We start from the raw sequence: 22,595 nt of genomic DNA on the forward strand, positions 1-22,595 counted from the left end.
GAAGAAAATGAGAAACATAAATCTCTTGAAACTCCTGCTGACTTCTTCCAGACCACATACAGTAGAGCATAACTAAAATCTCAGGTTTTCTAATCAGTGCAAACTGCAAAAACCTGCATGTCGTAGCATATTCAAATTATGTCCTGACCTAAATGTTACTGTACGGGAATTTGGAATTTATTTGATGGTTACAGTTAACTGCCGAGACGAGAAACATCTCTGAGACATCAGTTACACCTTTGGTACAATGAGCAAGAGTAGAAGTGATTGATATTTACTTTTTAAAAAAATAGCAGGACTCTTTTTATGAAGTCCTTTCTTTGGTACTGCAAACTGACCACATGCAGTATGAAAACTGAGAACTTGAAGTGAACTGGAGAGGTGAGAAGTTTTAAGATTAATCTTATCCTCCCTTCTTCACTTAACCCCACCACCAAACTGATGACACTTCGAACAACCGGTCCATCTCTTGCTCGACACCTCCTCTACACATTCCTTCCATCTCTTCATTAAGTGCTGCTTCCACTCCTGCCTCCCTCCCACTCTTTGTTAAATCTCCTACAAACTGAGACGCCCTCGTTGTTGTTTGGTGAGAAAAAACAAGAGCCGACGTCTTAACGTGAGGTGGTGGTCCAGTCTGGGCAGTGCTTTGAGTTACATAGTCACATCAGCACGCTAACATGCTGGCAAAGGCAATATCAGAATGACTATAGCAGTTACCATCCTGTTTGAGACAATTCGCCCACTAAATACAAAGTACAGCTGAAGTTGAAATACCAGTACCTGTTCAAGTGTTTGGTCACAGGATATTCGACCAAGAAGATTTTGTCCTGATGATGGTCCTGGAGATTTAAAAGATTACAAATCATGCTCTGGGGGCCGAGAATGGCTGCACCAAACACCAAATTTTACAGCAACGCTCACAGTGAGACTTAATTAAAATCTGGTTGGTGGTTTGTGAGAAGTCCGGAGATTACTGAGGTCAGTAATTTGCATTGACTGAACACGACGGATAATCTGTGCTCAATACTGTGCCAATCCCTAAATGTGTAAACTTTTGACTCGCCGGCTCAGCGAAGTAATCCACTAAAAATGGACCACAAACGTTTGTAGAAAATCTCATGGCAATCTAACAGATAATGAGATCCAAAGCAGCAGACAGACTCACAACAACAAAGGTAAAAACATGAACCAAACTCATTTTGCAATATGAACCCACTTACAGACGTTTTCATACAGGCTTTTGTTAGTGAGAGCAGTTAATGTGCGTTTACAGACAGTCGCTACTCACCAATGAATCTGTAAAACTAAACATTTACATCTGCAAACTAATTTATGCTCTGTTATTTAATATGAATAATCATCATGGTGTATCAAACTTCAAATGGAGTGAAACAGCTCTGAGTCCATCTGTGAATAACTGAATATGTGAACTTCAGCACTTGAAGCTGTCATGACTGCTTATAAAGGAGAATCCCTCAGCTGAGTGGGTACAACCGTAGGTAGGTCTTTACAAGCTCACACTGAAGCAGCACACGTTTTATCTAAGCATGCAGTATAAAAATGTGAAAAAGCATACACACTCACACACACACACACACTCTCACACACACACACACACACACACAGCATGACTTCACCATATGGTTTTAGTAGAAACCTATAGGAAACAATACAGCAGTATGTTTTGTAGGTGTTTTGTGTGCTTGGAGTTCATATGTATCATGTGGACATGGGCACGCTGCTGCAAGAAAACCCCCATTGTCATATGACAATCCCAGCATGCAATGGGTGATAGGCAGGTTCACCCAGCAGCATATCACAGGGTTGATACACACTCACAATTTAGTCACCAACCAACCTAACCTGCATGTGTTTGGACTGCAGGAGGAGAAAACAGGGGACAACGTGCTGACTCCACACAGAAAGGCCCGGGGGCTGGACCCACCTTGCTGTGAGGCGACAGTGCTAACCACTTCAGCACAAAGCCAATATGGAAAATTAAACCTTTTTAAGTAAATTATCAGCTGCTTTTTAAAATGCAGTGAATTTTTCAAGTACAAATTAAATGCAGCTTTATGTACAAGGTGCAGAACTGTGTCAAGAGGCAGAATTGACTCAGCGTTAAAGGAAACTCACACAGACAGATCCTGTTCCTGTTCTGTATGCTGATCACTGCCAGTGTGTTTTGTGTCTTTGCGTGTGTGTCATATCCGGGCACCACACCCTACCCAGGAAAATGCAGTCCATCTTCTAATACAGACACACAAATCAAGGTCACGCTCACATGGCCAGAGGCAGTGGAAAGCAAAGAGTGGGCACAGAGCAGGGAAACAGAAACTGAACTATCTTCATCTTCATTTACATTCAATTGAGAGGGGTTTATAGCAGCAGCTGCAGCTGTGGAAGGCTGAAGCTGTGAGGAAGAAGTAAATAAATGCAGACACACAAACAGAAGCACTTATGTTCTCTGAAAATGCAATCTCTCTAAGTGTTGGCAATGGTAATAAGATGGTACTACACCTGACTCCTTTTAATCCAGATAATATACTGAATGAGTCACAAATATGCTGGGTGCTGCTTCGATTATAGAAGTGGAAAGTAAAAATAAAAACCCCTATGAAGTTTATAATAGGAGGTATTTTGTTCTATTTGGAATAGAGGGGGCACTAAATCCAATGCCCATGGCAGATGTACTGCCATTTTCTGCCATTTAGTGCTTTCTGAGCTGCACAGCCACCGTTAACAGTTAAAGGTCATTTTAGACACAATTACAGCCCAGTAAAACTAATGTGCCGCCATTCTGCTGCTACTTTCTCCTTTCCAAACAGCTAAATTTGTGTTACTGTTCCATTTAGGATGATCAATGCTCGCAGAAGTTACAAACAAATAATGAACTGGCAAAGGCGTACGCTCATTTGTCTCCACAAACGTCATCTCTTAGCTCTTTGTTACTGTCAGGTCAACAACTAAGTGACCACATAGTTTCAGTTGTTCCTGTTCCTCTGCTACAACACAGTGGAGCAGCGCCTGTGCCTGACCTTTATCATTATAGCCTCATTAATAAATAAACAAGAGTATATCCATTGAGATCTTTATCATCATGGTTAAGTGATAATATCTACCTAAAAATGACGACTGTGGATTTTTATTGTGGCTCATGTCCCATCTGCTAACATGAAGGGGGCGGGGTTTATGACCTCGACTAACGGTGCTTCACTTCCGTCACGCCATCCTTTCTTATAGAGTCTATATCATTAGTTAACAATAAAATGTAACTGTGGGTGGTAATAAGATGCTTGCACAGGGGAGGATACCTTCTCTGGAGAATCTGAGGATTTTAAAACTAAAAAATAAAAAGCAAGTGTAGCAATAAAGGAAATGAAAGATGAAATAAAAACCTGCATGTCCAAACAGGTGTCTGACAGACCACAGCCACAGAGTAATTACTAAAGTGATCAAACTATACTGTGGAGCACTGCACAAGAGCAAAAATACACAAACAACACACACACAATTACATCTGGACACACCATTTGAATTGAGAACATACTGTGTCCCTTGACTCATAAGGAAATAGCATAACAGGTCCCCAGTCATTTAAGCAGGCGGGCGTTTCAGTAGTTCTGCCAGTCCAAGCAGGAACTGGAGGAATCCAAAGGGTCGCTCTGTTCTGTATGACTGAAGAGACTCCACTGAGAGTGCAAAACAATCTCTGTGAACATCACAGTAACAAAATTATCTGCTCATCAGGCCGGTTGAGGTTCACTAACAAAACTGTGGCATTACACACGTGACCTTTCTCGGCCTGGCTAGTCGGGGAAATCTCATAACCTGCTCAAAAAGTGGAGCCCAAATATCAGCATGACTCACTCTGTAACAACTGCAGTTCAATCTTCCTCACCATGTTGAATTTAAATAATGTCTTACTCATTCTGATAGAACCAGCATTTAATGGCGACCATTCAGCTAATGTTGGCCGTTTTTAGATAGAGTTTGCTGTGTAAGTGATATTACTGGTCGGTTTGCTGACCTTTTAATCCTGCTGCAGAATTGAGATTATATTGCATGTGGACGATGCAGATATGCAGGTCTTTAATGTTGGATTTTCAAGGGCAGAAACCTCAAACCCTGGACACATAAAAGCAACACTGCCTGACCACTTGTTTTGTATTTTAAGTGCACTGACCCATTCAGAGTCACCAACTACATTATACTTGGGTGAGAATTGGTCCAAGGGAAACGGTTGACTCCATTTGGCTCTGACCAATTTTTCCTGTTTAGAGAAGCAAGGACACTATCAAATTTGACTGGGCTGTCCATTAGTTCAGAACACAGAGATGTGGGATGCTGCTCAGACAGAGATTTTATAGGACTGAATGAGGCTGCGAAACAATTTAAGGGCTCATGAGTGTGTGTATGTGTGTGTGTGTGTGTGTGTGTGTGTGTGTTTGCTGTATGTGTGCATCCATATGAGTTTATGCAGTGCAATCAGCCTGGTATGCATACACTGAAATATCAAAGCAAAATGTGGGAATGTGTGTGAACATTTCATATCAGAGCTTGGTTTCCATATCACATAATCAGGGTGTTTCTAGAACACACAAACATAAGATGGACTTTAATTGGAGGGTGTGAACTGCTCACTGGAGGCGCCTGAAGTGAGAATGAAATACTTCTAGTCAGATACTGATTTTTAGAGGTAGACGAGGCTGGAGAAGTTACACCCTCAGACAGAAGCTGTATGTATAGCCACTCAGGTTCACTCATACCTTCCCAAGTTCTGACAGTTTTACCAGTTTTCACAAATGTATTATCAGATACAAAATAATGATAAAGGAAGTGCATTAGCAGCAAGGTACATTTATCTGTTCAACACTGGACTATAAGTTCTGAAATACAAGAGAGGGAAGACAGGATGACTTTTCAGAAGGTTTAGCAGATTCACACTGGTCTATGTGTTAATGTGCACTTCACTTAATAACTACAGGAACTTTATCTTTGCCTGAAAGGGGGTCTAAATTAATTTAAGGAATCTAACAGCATGATTGCAGTTTAAACTTTAATTGCATTCATTCCACAGAAAAATCATTTCCTCTGTTGAGCCTGCCAACACTGACAGATTATGGTGATACTTACAATATCTACATCTAAAGAAATATTTCAGCCTCGACTTATATGATGCTGGCATTAGAAGAGCTCTTAAGATGTCTGTGAAATCATCAATCAAACTATCTACACTATATGCATTCTTTAAATTTATAATCTGAATACTTGGCTATGGTGTAGAGTGGGAGTTGGAGTGGATTTTTTGAGTGAGCAGAGATCACATGACAGTACATTTGAACGCTATGACGAAGGTGAATAATGGGACAAAACAAGCATCAAGAAATTAATACTACAGTACCAAACACACCAGGAATGTATACAAGTGGTTGATAAAAGCTGATTTTGAGACTCAGTCATCAATGAAGACATTTCTGAGGTTTAAAAATGATGTAGTATAAAGATAAGCTAGTTAGTACTCTGGACATGTTTGCAGTACTTCCAGCCCTGCAGCCCCAGCCCTGGATTGGTGGGTGGCCTCCAGTCAGATAATACCGTGAGTATCGGTATGTGTGCTTCCAAGACAAATAAAGATTCAGGGTCTGTTTTGTTGTCCTGTGTGTATGTGGATGTTTGTGTTCGCCTACTAGTTTGGGAGCACGGCTAAAAAATAAAAAATAAAAAAAAAAGGCGCTCAGGCTCCTGTTTGAAGTGTGTGGCTGGGTGTTTGTGCTTGATCCAGGGGGATCCATTCTGATAAACTTCTGACTGAGTTGGTCTGCTGCCTTCGCCCTGAGGCTGCGGCCGCCCGGCAGGCAAAATGTGAAACACGCATGCACACCCTGTCTGAGCGTTAACAGAGAGTGAGAAGACAGTAACTAAAAAGTTTTATTTATTGTCAGTTAGTTTACTGACATGCTCAAACAATCAGCGCTTAACTGGCTCACATTCAGATGATTTTAAAATTGAACATTGAATTTGCAGCACTTTGTATCTCTCACCTACTGAAGCATTTTAACAGACTTAGTTTGACAGTATAATGTCCATGAGATACTAACTTCAAGGCTATAAGATGGCACAAAGGTCACCCAAACAAGCCTTTTACAGGTAAAATGGGAGACATTATCAGTATGGCCCTCTGCTACAGGTATATGAATACTACATGGACAGTATTCTTGTGTAAAGCATTAGACAACAACAACAACAACAACAACAACAGGGGCACCGACTTGACTTGCTGGAGATATATATATATAAAAAAAAAAAATCCACAGGGAATTTGTAAAGAAACAGATATTACTGGTCACAATAACAACGTCAGTCATTGTGTTTGCAATGGTTAATAAAAACTTTATTTTTTACTCTATTTGGACTGCAGCATTAACTTCTTCCTCTAAAAGGCAACTGAGTTTTAAAGATGTCACAAGTGATCCATTAATAGTATGTTGCTCAAATATGTCTGTTAAAAAATTATTTCTATACTAATGCTGCCCGGATTACATGAATATAAAGTCACAAAATGTTCTTTTAAAATTATATGGTGACATTATCTGTCTCTGTGTTGGCAACTAAAGTACGATAAACTTTTTTATGGGTATAAAATTGTCCCTTAATAGTATTTAGGAGACTATTTGGGTTTTATAAGGCAAGAGAGAAGTAAGTTTTGCCATAGTTATTTCCCTGCAGCTTGACTACAGTATAGTCCCATTTACTTTCTTCCCTTGACAATTATAGTAAGGTTCTGTTTGGCAAGGACTTCAAAACTTCTGAAGATACTAATCAGATGATGCTGTGACTCAATTAACTGAACATGTATCTCATCAAGCAGAAAAGTCCTCTCCTCTTTGTTGTTTTTCCCCCAGAGTCGTCTCTCCAGAGGCTCCAGGTGGTTCAGAGGCCTTCAAGAGAAGCTACATCAGCTCAGGGGAGAGTTCAGTTTATAACAAATTAGGAAAATTTTCACAGCACAACAAAAATATGATCTGCCATTTGTCTTTTTTAAAATGAACCAGGTTTTACAGCATGCCCAAATGACTACTTACTGCACAATATTCATTACGCATAATGAAAGAAAAACAAATAGATGTCAAAACTTGATTTAAACATCCATTTCATATTCATGAAATGGATGTTTAGCACCCGATGGCTTGTGACCAGTGTTTCTGTAGATGTATGGATGAATAATAAACAGATGGTGTGTGCAGCCAAGGAGGGATTTCCTGTGATACAACTGAAAATCATCTCTGATGTACATTATCGCAACATAAACCGTATCTACAGCAGATACGGTTTCTAACTGTTAGAGATCATTCTGCTCACTCTAATGGAAGCTATTCACCGAAGCTCCATCATCTGGAGCAGCATGTGAGTCAGGAACCGAACCTATTCAGCCTTTCCAATAATGCAGAGTGTAGTAGCTTTCTTTTGTGGCGGTCTAATTTTAAAAAAAGTAGCTTTAGAGATTAGAATAGCCACAGAATCCCAGACAGAGGCATGACTCACATCAGACCTCACATGCATACACATCTCAGTGCTTTGTGTCAATGTCAAGTACATTTCTGGTTTTTCTTTTTGCCCTCGCTCTCTTTCTCTTGTAAAGCTTCTACAACAGTTATTCCAGATGAGGCTATAAAAAAATAATGAAACCAAAGTCAATGCTGAATATCAAATGGCAAGTTTAACTGTGACTCATACCTATCATGTTTGCAATATTTTATATATAAAAAACTACTAGTTGGAACGTATTAAATGCAACGTACAGCTTAAAATAATTCAGTATTTGATGGTCAAACTAATTTAACCAAAATGTAAAACTACGTATGGTTGACTGCTCCGACTCTGCACCGCTGACTGACGATGTCTACTTAGGGTGCCACTTGGCTGCAAATGACCTAATTTACAGCCAGAGCCACAGAAACTTCTTATCAAAATAATATATTATACTGCTATTCAACAGTCCCAGTAGCAATATCGAGAGAGTGTGAGAACTCCAACATGTACAAGAAGAGTCACACAAAAATGATGGGAACATGGAGTTCCCACTGGAGGAGCGGAGGAAGAGACTTTTGATTATCTGAGGCCTGCACCCCTGCGAAGGTCTGATGTGGTGTCAAGGTGAAAAAAGAGGGGCCATAAAATGATTAGAGGAATAAGGCTGACTGTATATCTCTGTTATTCTTTTACAACATTTCTCAATTTGTTCTCTTATAAATAAGAAATGTTCTGTTCTTTACTCCTCAAAAAACACGACCTTCATCAGTGAGAGAAGGAAAATTCACTATTTAAAAAAAAAAAAAAAAAAAACCCAGAGTATTAGCACAGGACTCATCACCTGAATTTACAACAGATCTATTCAATAGAAACGGCATAACATGATGCATCCACATGATTATAAAGTAGTTTGTTGTTACTGACAGCTAAGAGCAGCCATGAGAGCTGGAGCACAGTGAAGACACAAAGCAGAAAAATGGATCTACAACAAAGACACTCAACTTTGACTGTACTCAATAGTGAAGTCTAAGAGCAGAAAGAGAACTGTACTTATACTGAGCACAAGTAGCCCTTCTTACACTTGAGCCACTGCAGTCCTCCTCATTAGGATAATCTTTGAAATAACCTGATAGAAAAAATTATGCAGATTTTAGTTGAGTTTTAATTTCTATTTAGTTCTCTAGACTTTGGTTTACCTTAAACTGGACTTATAGTATTTTGATTAAGTCCTGTTTGGACCATTTCTCACCCCAAGGTAGTTTTAAAGTTTGTCAGGTTGTTTCAATATAATTTATGTGGTACATGTCATAACCAACTTTCTTAGCTGACAGTGGCAAATTCCACATAGCACAAATAACTTTCTCATGTCTAATGCTCTGACCTTCATGTTTGAGTGAAACCTTGATATTTGAAAAGTTTCAAACCACTTACTATTATCACTGTTTTCATGCTCTGACACTGTCTGAGCAGCTGGTAGTGACAGTGTATATTCTAGCGTGAATGTAATATGTCCAAAAGTTGTCAATTGTCTCCCTGCCTGCTTGTCTATGTCCCCCGGGTTCGTTTTATACGACAGTATATAAATCATTCAGGCGTGTGCACACTTATCTGAATAAATATGTATGACCCCGAAGTTGTGTTGTTGTTGTTTTGCTCTTCTTCTGTGGATGCTGACATATGTGTTAATGTTTGTAGGCTCTATCCTTTTAACAAACATTCAGTGAAGAGATTTTGTTGATCGTTATTTGGCCTCATCAGAAGCTCAGTTATGTTTGGGAAAATGACTGTAGATAGTGGAAGACCACCACAAGTGTCCTCAGACATGTTTACCACATATTAATGCGACTGAGTGCAATCACTGTCACGGCAGCTCTGCAAGCACACAAGTTTATGAACAGCCTCGGTGATGGTGAGCCAGTAGCTAGAAAGCAGCCGAAGATGAAAAAGGAAAGCAGAGAAGGAATGCAAAACACTCAGCTAAATCCTCCCAAATGATTTAGACACACGGCGCATCTGAAAAACACACATAGGAGCCTTTAAAAGAGTCCAGAGTCTGTAATGTGCCTTTTTTTTGCTCTGTGTTTGAAAAGCTAAAAATGATTATGTATTCATATTAGCTTATAGAGCATAGTAATTGAACTGTAACACAAAAAGGTTAAATTCACACCATGTTTCCTCACATGGGGATGTCCAGTGGCCTTTCGTTTACACTGATGCAAATGCCAAATCCTTCCCAAACTTTACAGCTAGACAGCACACTGCATAGAGTCACTGCTCAAATAAAATACCGAGACATGAATTTAAAGCTGAGAGATACGTACGGCACTCCATGCAAACTGATAAATTAACTTCCAGTGTAACATAACTGAAAGATATAACAGAGCTGCCCCCACTCTGCTAAGAAGTGACCCGTGGGAAGTGGGAATGTGGCTGATTATTAATTTTGTTTTATCAGTCAATGGAGGTTGGGCTGAGTTTTCCACAGTCGCCTCTGCTGAGTTAACGCTGCTTTACATCACTACCCAGCCTTTGTGACTGTGACATTAAAAACTGTGCACAAGGCCTGGATGTGCTGGACGAGCTAAAGCATCTCCAACCAAACTAAATCTTTCAGAATTTCCCAGCTCAGAGCTGCTTACACAAACAGCTGGGCAAAATCCATCTTTTTGACAGAGTCATTGCCAAACTCCAAACTCCCATCCGGGCTCCTGGATGCACTTCTGAGCTGTGCCCGCCTGGGACTGCGAGTGTCAGCGAGTGTCAGCGCGTGTGTGTGTGTGTGTGTGTGTGTGTGTGTGTGTGTGCGTGAAGGATAAAGTGTGAGTCATGCAATGCAGAATTTGAACTGTGTGTGTCTAAGGAGAAACCACTCTTCAGCTTTCTTCCTGCTCCTCAAGGCAAAGTTAAGGGTCTTTGCTAGTTTAGTCATGCATCCTTCACTGATTTGACCAAATGTCTGTGTGACTGCACGTATGAATGTGTGTGGCTATGAAACACAAAGATTAATGGTGCAGACACCTCCAGGCATTCCTTTCATTTCACAACAACACTGTCTGAGCCTCTAAATTCATACAAGCTGCCTCTCAGCACTGAGTCTGTGTGTGTGTGTGTGTGTTTGCTACAATATGGGGACTGAAACCTGTTTACACAGTGACATGTGGGGACCTGGCTTCCTTGTGAGGGCACACACACACACACACACACGCACACACACACACACACACACACACACACACACACACACACACACACACACACACACACACACACACACACACACACTCCTGCCATTTATTTTAAATGGCCAAAATAGGGTAAAATTAAGGTTAAGGTGTGTGTGTGTGTGTGTGTAGCACGCCTGCACTGATGAGAGAGACTGTGGTAAGAGTTCAAATCAAAGGATTATAGCCCTGCACCAAATGGTCTGAATGAACTGGGCCTTATGGTTACAGTCCAGTGAGGTGGAACAGCATGAAGACATGTCACTCTCACAAACATACACGGTCTTTCTCACACACAAATCTTTGTAATTGTATTCTGATCAGGTCTCACTATTGATTATTCATTCTGTTTCCCCAACAACCAGTGCTAATACTGGTCTCGCAGCTAAACCAGGCTTAGTTCACTAGCTAACCTAGCTATGTTAACTACGTTCCTCACTAATATGACAGCCTATATTTTTTAATATGAGTGTTTTCTCACAAGTAACAGGTAAGTAAGAGAATATATAATAAAATAAGATTGAGAAACATAAACACCTGAAGTCTTAAAGCGACACTGTAGTTTTTCGACCTTAAAATAATGTCTCTAAAATGATTTCAGTGGCAGGACAACTCTTAACCAGACAAATTCTACACAGTGCTTGAACAGCACTATGCAACTTTCATGATCGGGTAGGATCACTCAGCACCCCCAACCTACAGAGCGACAGTATTTACAACACTGGTAACACCCACCTGAGCCTCTCAACCAGATGAGGGAAACCACGAGCAAAAGTTTCACAGTGCTGCTTTAATATAAAACTGACCTTTGGAAAAAAAACATGATTTCCTGTGTTTATATGAGAATGATCAGGTCTGTGACCCCCAGCTGCTTTATAAAAACATGATTCTCAAGCCTACTAATGAAATACATAAAAGCAGCTACCACCCCATCACAAGCACATTATGAAGGGGCTGAAGAGCCCCCACCTACATCTAACTACCTCCACAGAGGATAATGAAGAGTGGGGTCACAGCACGCTGGTCCAAAAACCATCTGGAGCAAACAAAGTTCCTCAGGCTCCAATAAGATGTGGACAAACCATCACTCTGTGCTTCTGAGTCTCAGGTTCAAATACTTGATGACACTTTAAAGAAACTGAAACAGATCGTAAACACTAAACTTTTATGGTTAAAGATTTGAAGTGTCTTTATTTGGTGTTCATTTTAGCATTTTGAGATTTGTTTTCATTATCACTGCTGTGTTCATTTATTACATGTATTTTTTTTTTAATGCCAATATTGCAGCTTGTGCTAAATTGCTTTTTTGCAAATTGCAATGTTAAAAAGAAATTAATGTATTTTTCAGTTACAGTCAAAAACTCATCAGGACTCCACACATTTTGCTGTTACATTCCTCTGTCAGTAGTCACTCCTTCACTCTCCTACATACCATGTTTATGAATCAATATATCCTAATAACTCATCTGTTTTTCTAAAATCCTTCTGCTGCTCTGGTCTGGAGTCAGTACAAGTTATCACGCAGCAGCTACAATATCCTTCTTTCTGCAAAATGTCAAGGCTGGCTGTGACAGAGACAAAAGATTCTCATTTCCTCAGCCAGCACTGTGTTGCATTTAATCAAGTTTGGATTAAGATTTGTTTAGGAAAAGGCCCAATGAACCATGAGTCATTGTAATAAAAATTAAAAACAACAACAAAAAGTTCAATTGAGCGAGATGGATGTAAAATGTTAGAATAACGTGTGTAGCCATCTTACCTGTAAATGGGATCCTGCATCACTATCATCTTGCTCTCATCCCATGTCCACTCCTTCTTCTGTGGAAACACAAAACAACCACATTTAAGGTTTTTAATATATGAAGCTTCAGACTGAAGGGAACATGTGTTCACTAATAAACCAACAGTGCATGAAACAAAATAAATACATCCATTTCTGTCCAATCTGTCACAAACTGCACCACATTCTCTGTTTTGGTTTATATATTATCGTCCCTTCTGCATCTTTGAGGAGTTTATTTACATTTTTCTTTAATCTGTCTGTTCATTTGATTAAATATATCGTCCAGTATAAGGTCACAATGAAAATGTCAACACATAAGCATGCAGGATTTATTCATATTGACTTCTATTCCCACACAGCTTTGTCGACTCAGTCTTTCAGTCACTCCTATCTGTGGTCTTTCATTGCCTCTGTCGGACCCCGAGATGTAAATAGATTGCTAACAGTCACACTTGACATTTCAGTTTTCCAACAAGGGAGCCAAACGAGACAAGAAAGCAGGTGGAGGCGAGACATCCTTCTATTGACCGCTCTTTCCAACTTGCAATTAATCTGACACTGAGCCTTGGATGATAGCTTTAATATTCATCCCATCACTCAAACGCCTTCATCACACCCTCTTAGTCCGCCTATTGGCTCTCTTGTGGTTTCTTTTTAGACATGCAAAGTAAAGGCCTTCAAACATTTTCAATGCAATTTGAAACAGACGTCTGTGAAACGAGGCTGGACGAGTGTAACTTTTAACAACGTGTGAACTGTCAACCAGAGGAGAGACAGGTCCAATCCTAATGAAGTTGATTTGATCTGGACATGCTGTATTTTGCACTTCATAGTTTAGACTCTCTTGATTTTACGTCAGAAACACACACATTGACAACAAAGATGAGGCTCAAGTTAAATCGTGGAATCAAACTAACTCGTTAAAGAGTCTAAAGCTATTTTTATTAACATCATTTGTCAGCCAGTTAGATCAAAATTAACCTTAACTATAAAAGTTCATAAACGATTATCCGAAAAATCCACACTACCTGTTGTTTCATCAGTGCAGTGCTCCTTGGAAGCTAGTGAACCTAGTGAAGTTTCATGGGCCTGAGATTTAGTAGTAAGGTCTATGTTCTGCATGTTATTGCCAGATGCTTCTGCACTTATGAAAATACAAATGTTGTGGAAAAACTGGAGATGGCATAAATACAGAAGAAGTGAAGATGTTATGTAGTAGCACATACCATCAGATATTGGGTAGCTCTGACAGAAAAATATCAGAATGGCTAAAGGGTATTTCCGATACCATTGTTCACACATAAAAGAATATAAATGTGCAGACAGGCTTTCCGCTCCACACACATTTACATAAACTGAGCACTTATATTGGTGTAATGAATTGGCTGCTCCTTAGAGTGCCATTTACTCATTTAAGCCTCTTTTTAATGAGACACTAATGTATAGCTGTGATGTACATCTGGCTGCAAGAACGAGTCAAGGTTGAAACATCTCTGTTACATACACAGAAATCATATAACAGTCATTTTGATTTTTATATCTGATGGTGTACTACATACGCTAATTACAGTCTGTCATGAACGTTTGATGAAACCAATCCTTTCCAAAGATTTAATTTTCCAAGTTGCACTACTAAAGACTAAAAAGATATTAAAAATCCCATAAGTGTGTACTTGTTAAAATAATGTTTTTTCAGTAGGAATTGGTGGTAATATATCTGTAGGAGCAGCTGTAGATGCTAATTTGTGATGAATATTTGTCCACATCTCACCCACACACTAAATTCTAGAAGAAAATTATAATCACCGCATTAATTTCCTGTCTATTCATCCCTGCCATAGAGTGGATGGTAAACAATCAGCTGAGAAATTTGGTCACACTGACCTTTCCACAGCCATAACCTGTCAGACCATTGGCAAGTAGAATTTTAAGCTGCCTTGTATCCCCACCACATGTAATCTGTCTGAAAACCTAGTCTCTGTCAACATGACTATTAAAGACATTTTAGAGGAGCTTTAGGGTCCTCGAAACTAATATCATTTTAACTAGAATTATTTCTCTTTAGAGAATTAGAACAATATTCTTTCATATGCAGCTATAATGATGAGGATATCCAATCATAGCCCAATAAAATGATACTGTTTGTACAAAATATTCAGATTAGTCTTTGTTGTGACACCATATCCAGCTCACTTGTTTCTGATTCGAAATGACACTAAAAAAAAGGCCACTCACTTTTTTCTTTTTCCTCAAGGTGACCTTCACGCCATCTACAGACACCACGATGTGGACTTTTTTCTTCTTGATGTTTTTCACCTTGAATTCATACTGCAAAGGAAAGACAGACAGAGTTGCATTAATATTCGGCAGATAATGGTAGACAATGACTTTTTTAAGCGTTTGTCAGCGGATGGGTCTGATGAGTCACACCTGGAGGCAGCAAATTATAGAACCACAGGACAAAATGAGAATCTGAAGAAAAGTAATATGTAGTCATGTTTTTCACTGTTATAAACAGTTACAATGGGCTTGTCATGCTGAACGAATACTCTGCAACATCGAAATTAAAGATTCATTTCATTTTCGGTGTTACCAAATGGGGATTTTCACAATGACTACGGACTACGTAATCTTTTCTCAGTGTTCCCATTAGAACGTGTGCTGTGACTGAGGCAAAAATATGAGCTGCGGTAGTCTGAGATTGAAAATGTGAAAGCACAGATGACCTTCAAGCTCACAGCTGGATACAGAGTTTATATAATGGCTGGATTTTATAAATGGTTTCAAGCTGCCACTATCCTAACCATTTCACTGTAACGCACCATCTATCTATACACGCCTTTAGTCCGTTCACATGCCCGCAACTGTTACCTCCATATTTACAAATTTGTTGGCACCGTGTAGAAAAATTCTTCTGCCAAAGCTGCCACATTTCTCTGGCTGCTCTTAAATGTTTCAATATTTTCTCCTCCCTTTGTTCATAATATTACTCAATATTTGTACTTCATATAAATTCACAGTCATTATAACCAGCTGCACAGACCTCAGAACACAAAAAGTCCTAAAGAAACAGAGTTGTTAAGCTTCAGGATACGGATTTGTTTCCTCAAGTTGAAAATATTTGTTGGCACCCACTCACATTTATTCACACCCACATATAAAAACTGCTTTGTGTTGTGTGTAAACATATCTTAAGAGTTGGGACAAGCATCACAAGCAGCTTTCAGTGCTTGATAGTTTTTAAATAATCGACAGCGTACTGTGCGCTTTGGTTTCCAGCTCTGGAAGTGCCAAAGAAAGGCCCTTTGAATCTTGCTAGAGAAACTTAGTGTAACCTTGAACAAGTGTTTGAGCGAAGCTGCTGTGTGGCCAAAAGATGAGACTACGTGCTGGTGAGTTAAAACAGTCCTGGTGGGATGTGAATCAAGTACACTATTCAAATTATATTTTAAAAAAAAAATCTAATCAAATAATTTGTTGTTTGTTCAGTCGTCGTTTAGTTTGGTCCGACTCTTTGTGACCCCTCTTGTCGAGGATTACTGGAGTGGGTCGCCATTTCCTTCTCCAGTGGACCAAGCTATGGGCACCAAGCACAGGGAGAACATGCAAACTCCACACGGAAAGGACCCTGCTGGGTTTCGAACCAGGAACAGCAGCACTGCCAACCACTAACCCACCGTGCCGCCAAAAATCAAATCATATCTTGCATCTGAAGAATCACTATTGCAGACTACGCAGTCACGTTACACACTAATGATGGACAGACTGGTCATAGAGAATGACAAACAGTCTACCTGAATGGACACAGCGTGGCCAGCAGCCCTCTGTCTCACTCCATTTTCACACCACAGGTCAGACTGACACAGCTTCCATCACCTGTGCTGCCTCTAATGGAGTCGTGAGGACTGTCAGCCGTACTGCAGCAGCCACCCCCCACCCCCGTGTGTGGAGCTCACTGTTTGTATATCACAGAGCAGGCGAGCAAGCGGGTTTTCTGTTATAATGCTAATCCTGTGCTCATATTTACGTGCAAACACACATGTAGTCAGGTGGCTGCCTACCTGCCTGGGTTTCTCTACATGCTGAATGTATTCTGAAGGAGTGGGCCGTAATTGAGCTGCATACAACCATCTGTCAGGGTAGCCTGGTGAGACATCTTCTCCTAGTACTGTCTGCATGTCTGTTTCTGTCAGTTGGCACTCTCACTCAGCTGGTGCCACGTTATTGTGCCGAAACAGGACGCTCATTAACGCTGCGTTAGGAGGGAATTTTAATGTCAGAAAGCAACTGTGTTAGGAGATAAAGTCACAACACGTCCGAATGCTAAGGCTTAATTTAAATCGAACTGACGTATGATATCAGTGCTTGTGGGAGATGTGCTCAGTGTAAGGAAGTGAGTAACTAAAACTTAAAGAGTGCAAGAAAACAGCAACAGCAGAGAGACAGACCCAGTACAGATAAAACTGAACTGACACTGACAGTGTCTGATTTACTGCACCACGTCCAGCAAACATAAACAGACATTAGGTTGAGCTATACCACCTTTAATCAAGTTCTTCAGACAAGAGATCGTCACTAATCAAAATTTAATAACTATAGCAGTACTTTCAAAAACCTGGAATAACACACTCACGATAAAGGAAATGCCTCTGATTGTGAATGTGTTTCTCAATTGCTGTGTTTGCACTGAACTGTGTCTAAATCAAGTCCAAGTGTACATGCTTTGGTGAACTTCATCTGCTGAGTTTCCTGCTAATGTAGCTGTCAGAAGCCAAATCCATCAGATCGTCCTTTGTTCTGTCCTGTGGTGTCACTCCAGACTGAGCTGACTTGGTTTCCTTTAGTTTAGTTACATTTCCCCTGAAAAAGGCTCCAATACACACAAACGCAGGGCAATAACACAACAAGCAGTAACAGCTAACAAACATCCTCAAGTGCTGCACTTCAGTTGAAGAGACTGAGCAGACAAACAAGGAGGACAAGACCCTTTATATTAACCTTTAAAAGTTCATCACTGCTGAGAAATTAGACAATAACCCATTAAACCAGACTCTCTTTTGGATGCTGCAAAATGAAAAAATGATTTATTTTTGAATTAAAACTAACCAGAATCAGCAGTAGTGCTGCAGAACTAAGGTCCCATATTGTAGACAGAGCTGGTGGCAGGGTTGAAAACGTGTAGATGATTTCTTACATAGCAAAATGACAACAGGTACAACCTGACATCCCTGAATTACAGGTTTTGGTTTGAACCCAAAATTAACGCTTTGTAGCAATTCCAACCACAGCTTCCATGAGAACTGTAAGTGACCCATCATTTGCTACTGAAAAGGAAGCTATTAACTTTCCACTTTCCAACATGACATGCTGGGAGCTGACATGCCCACAATGCCACGCTGAACGGAGAAAGGTCTGGCATGTATTTGGTTAGAAACCCTGAATATAATGAATAGTGTGTGTGTTTACATGAAAACTCTACATTATACCTTTACCAGCATATTAAATAGAAAATATGGCTAATTTTGTTAGAACCAGACAAACTGTACCCGCGGCGTCTTTAACATGAAAGGGCACAAACCAGTTCTTAGAATATACGTTCACAATAGAAGTTACAGAACAAAAGCAGGACCATTATTCTAAAGTCTCACAGTCCATTAATTTTTATGTGTCAGAGCTTTATGGGTGGTTTTAGGCACATGTTGTAATCTGCTGTGATGTTGACCGTGCTACACACACAACATTTAAACATCGGTGGGCCTGATGGATTATATGATTGACCTCCGTGAAGGTGATTACAGCAGTTAAACGGATTTCATGCGTGGGTTGACTGGCCTAGTGTATGCAGCACAATATGACAGAAACCACTTATCTTTAATAAGCCTGTCTGTTCCTGTCTGATACGGCCCCGTCATTGAATCCACCGCACCGCTCAGCGATATGATGCATATCACCGCTGCACCGATTTGTATATTATAAAAATCCGAATGTATGCAATTAAAACACATGTACCACAGAAACCGCTGCACTTGAGGAATCACGCAGGCATTAATTTCACACAACTGGCAATTTATTAACTCTGGTGTTTTCCCAAAATACAGCAGCTCCACACAGACGACTGGTAATAACAGCACACAAAACAGAACACAGCTCATTTAGGACAATCCCTAATGTTTGATCAGCCTCTTGAAATTGCACCTAAAATGCTATAAATGTTGTAACTACAGACTGAAGAAATATTCACAGGAGACAAACACAGAAAGCAAAGAACAAACAACAAAACCGCTGAGTGGAGATTTACTTCTTTTGCCCAGCAACATGTATGTCAAGCCCGGTGTTTCTCAGTGCTGTCAAATAACGTTTGCTATGTGTGACACAGACATCTGATGTTTGTATTCAGGACGCAATAAAGTGGGACTGTATTTTAATGTGACAACATCTGTCAAAAAGTATCACACAGCTCTGGGGTTTCAAACTTACAGAGTAAGTGAACTTGGGTTGGGATATTTGTGAAATTTCTATACTACTTTCTATACTAAAGTATTGACAAATAAATTGCAGAGTGACCAGATTTGTTACAACTGCGACTGTCCCAGGTAAAACTGGTTTTGTTATTTTTTCTTCTACCCACTGTGAGATACCATAAACAGGATTTACATACATGCAGCAGTTTGGAGAAGGACCAGATATTAGCATACATATAAACAAACTGAAATGAAATGTATATTTAAGAGCCAGAACAGGCTCATCCATCATGCAACGAAGTCATTCTAACGTTAGCAGCTGCTATTTCCTGATGAATGGGTCGTTATTTCCTAAAGGTCCCTTCCTCCTCTTTCCAGTATAATCCATCATTTTGCCAACAAAGACGGCAACAAACACAGACACAATAGCGTCTTCAGCCTGCGGTGCCATTTTTGCTCACAGACGTATCAGGCAGGAGCCAGGAGAGCACAATAAAGGCCTGCATTTCTATTGATGACTGCAATTCATCGGGGGAGGTTTAATGTACTGGGAGGGAAATAAAAGACTCAAATAAACATGCAGGCACATAGCAACACACAAACAGTTCACCGCTGAGGTCAGCTAATGGTAATCAAAGCAAGTGTTCAATGATCTCAGCAGGGCAGCACAGACAGTGTTTACTGCTGTACAGGGTACCTGCTCTGCTCTTAAACAAGCTGTTTGTTTAGCCCGCTGACATAAGCCTAAGCGAGGCGATAATGATATTGTCCAACATCTTGTACATCTTTTATCCAAACACACAGACACACAAACAGCCAAGAACTTCCACTGTACCACATCATTCAGACAATAGGCCTTTCGCACAGCAAGGTTTCTCCCTGCTCAACTTTGAGAGCAGATCCATCTCAATGACATATGTAGTCTGGAGAGAGGAAAAAGGATAAAGACAGTCATAAAGAATAACAGAAAGAGGAGAAACCAAGAGAGAGGAGGGGAGTTGTGGGATCTAGAAGCAGTGATATAGTAAAGTAACAGTTCAGACCATTAAGCTCATAATTACACAACTGAAATTCAATGTAGAAACTGCGGTGCTGTCATTAGGCCCTTGATGAAGTAAAATACATGTAGTGTTAACCTTCTTAGCAGACTCAAAGCTGCTGCTCAAGCACTGGTTTGATTTCTCTTCTCTTCATGAAAAAAGTCTGTTGCCTGTTCTATATAGATGTTATGTTCTGTGGTCTCCAGGCCGTCATGTCATTTTATAATTGTACATATATACAACAGTGGAATCTCTGAAAACACACTTATTTTCTGACCTCAAACAAGCAGCTCAGTTTCCACTACACCTTAAGCACAGGGTGGCAGATCAGTCTCTCATGTTATTGTAGCCTTCAAAATTTGCATGAAGATCCAAAAACAGTGAGAACATAACAGGAAGACGAGGACAGAACGAGGATGAAGTAGTTCAAGGATTACTGGAGTCACTGGGCAGTTGGACTGACTGCATACCTACCTGAGGACCATGACCCAAATCAGTGCAACCTTACAATTACCCAGAGAGAGCAGCCAGACATTTCTAGTACTTTCCCTGGAGAGAAACTGCCAGATGAAGGAAAAAACTCAAAAACAACCATCAAGCGCTGTCTGAGGACAAGCCAGCCTTCTTCGCTAAAAAACAAAAGTCCGACTCTCTCAGTTCTTCATCATCGGAAGAAACTAGAACGCTTCTGCAGTGAGAAGCAGCGTCTTCTTTAGCTCAGTTTCTCCCCCAAGTACACAACAACCTTTATACAACACACAGTCTGTGTTTCTCTTGTCAACCATCATTCATTCTGGATGTATTTGTTAAGTCCCCTGTGCTGTAGCAGTATAGAACAGCAAACTCCAAGCTTTAGGAAAAATGAAAACATTAAGTGCAAAAATAAATAAATAAATAAATAAATAAACAGCACCTATAATTCTATATTTACAAAAATGAGACCTGAGTCCTGAGTAATGCGACTGTTTTTCAGATGCTGTGGTGTTTGTGTCATTATCGGCTCAGCATAGCTCATTAGTTGCCTCCATTTTCTGCTGTCAAAAGGAATAACATTTACTAACAGCATTCAGTGGGTTTTACAAACACCGACTGCAGCACAAAACAAACTCATTCTAACAGGCTGTTTCATTTAGAGAAGGTGAATTTAGAAAATGAACAGATAATTATGAATTATTGCATATGTGACGCAGATCACCTGCATGTACCGCAGGTTCATGATGTGAACACATAACACGACAACTTTTCTGATTCTTTATCATTTCAATCGTTTGTGCAAACGTCAGAAATGAAACAGATTTGAGTGAATCTATGAAGTTCTGCTTTAAAACACAAGAAGAAACTGATCAAATGAAATTACAGGGTTTTTCTGCTACCAAAGCAATGCATCGTATCTGCGCTCATCTGTGAAGAACTTCTGCTGCGTCCTCTGATTAGAGCCCAATTCCAATGTCAGCTCCCCAGAGACACCGTCTTTCTCAGCAATCGCAATGCTTTCATCCCTTCCCCTACATGGACTCCCTTGGTTTGTGTTTTTCCTTTCCACCATCCATCTTACTCTTATTCTTTTACTGCTGGTCATTCTACTGGATCTGCGTATGTTCATTTCCCTCACTCTCATTTTTCACTCCCAGTTCCACGGCCATAGTGCCAGAGCTTCTGGCCCCAGTTGAGCCAGTCTTTCTCTCCTTTATCATATTTTTTCTCCTTTTACACTCCAGCTCCTCTCTCCTCCTCTCTGATATTTTCTTTCGATATCGCCCCCTGCATAACTCTCCCCACCGTCCCCCCCTTTCCTCCACAGACCAGTGGCTGATTCAATCTCAAGCAATGTTGTTTAAGAAAAGTAATTTCATTTTCTAAAACCGTTTGTGTTTAAGCCACTATAGGGCTCATCACATTTCGTCAATCTCGGCGATGAGGCAGTGTCTTTGAATCAAAAGCAAATTTAGAATTGAATATGTGTTGGTATATGCAACATCTCACACAGACTCACCTAACAGCACAAGCGTACAAATCACCGTGGACATTTAGTGTCTACCAAGAAAAGGCAATATACTGTATTATAAAAGTTCCCAGGAAAGTACTGTAGTTTAAAACCACATTACACTGATGTCTGTTGCCTTTTCAGCTCCAATATAAGATTTAAAATTTGATTTCATTTGGTTTATGACTCTACCAACTTATGTACGTTAGAAAAACAAATTTTGGCTTGTTGATTTGGTTTCTTCTAAAGACTTAAATGATTTCCAGGTTGGTTTAAAGCAGAGACTGAACTTTCATTCTTGAGCCAACCAGCAGTTCACCAGTAGCTACTCAGGAGCTTGTGGTCAAACCAAAAATCATCTTCCAATCTCAGTTAACTAATGCTTTTGTGACTGAATAAGAAAAGTTCTGCAGCTGTTACAGCAGCAGGTTTAGGTCAGTGATTTTTGACGTCACGTGTCCAAAGTGTGAGAATAGCTGGGTGTCTGCATCCTGGCTCCAACTCTTTGCATTGCATGGTAGAGAAAAAACAGCAATCCAAAAAAAACACATGGTTCGATTTTACACCTTT

The 22,595-nt window shown here is 40.1% G+C and overlaps 1 protein-coding gene across 1 annotated transcript in view; it reads right to left on the reverse strand.

Moving 5' to 3' along the window:
- Positions 1-22,595, reverse strand: part of LOC113139965 (carboxyl-terminal PDZ ligand of neuronal nitric oxide synthase protein-like) — a 132,128-nt gene that overhangs the window by 71,770 nt on the left and 37,763 nt on the right. Inside the window, exons 3-4 of the mRNA XM_026323622.2 lie at positions 14,776-14,868; positions 12,517-12,575 (exon numbers count right to left, since the gene is read on the reverse strand). Of these exons, the coding sequence (XP_026179407.1) occupies positions 12,517-12,575; positions 14,776-14,868 (152 nt within the window). The remainder of the gene's footprint in view (positions 1-12,516; positions 12,576-14,775; positions 14,869-22,595) is intronic.

This window comes from Mastacembelus armatus, chromosome 4 (assembly GCF_900324485.2).
Source record: "Mastacembelus armatus chromosome 4, fMasArm1.2, whole genome shotgun sequence".
Taxonomy (NCBI): Eukaryota; Metazoa; Chordata; class Actinopteri; order Synbranchiformes; family Mastacembelidae; genus Mastacembelus; species Mastacembelus armatus.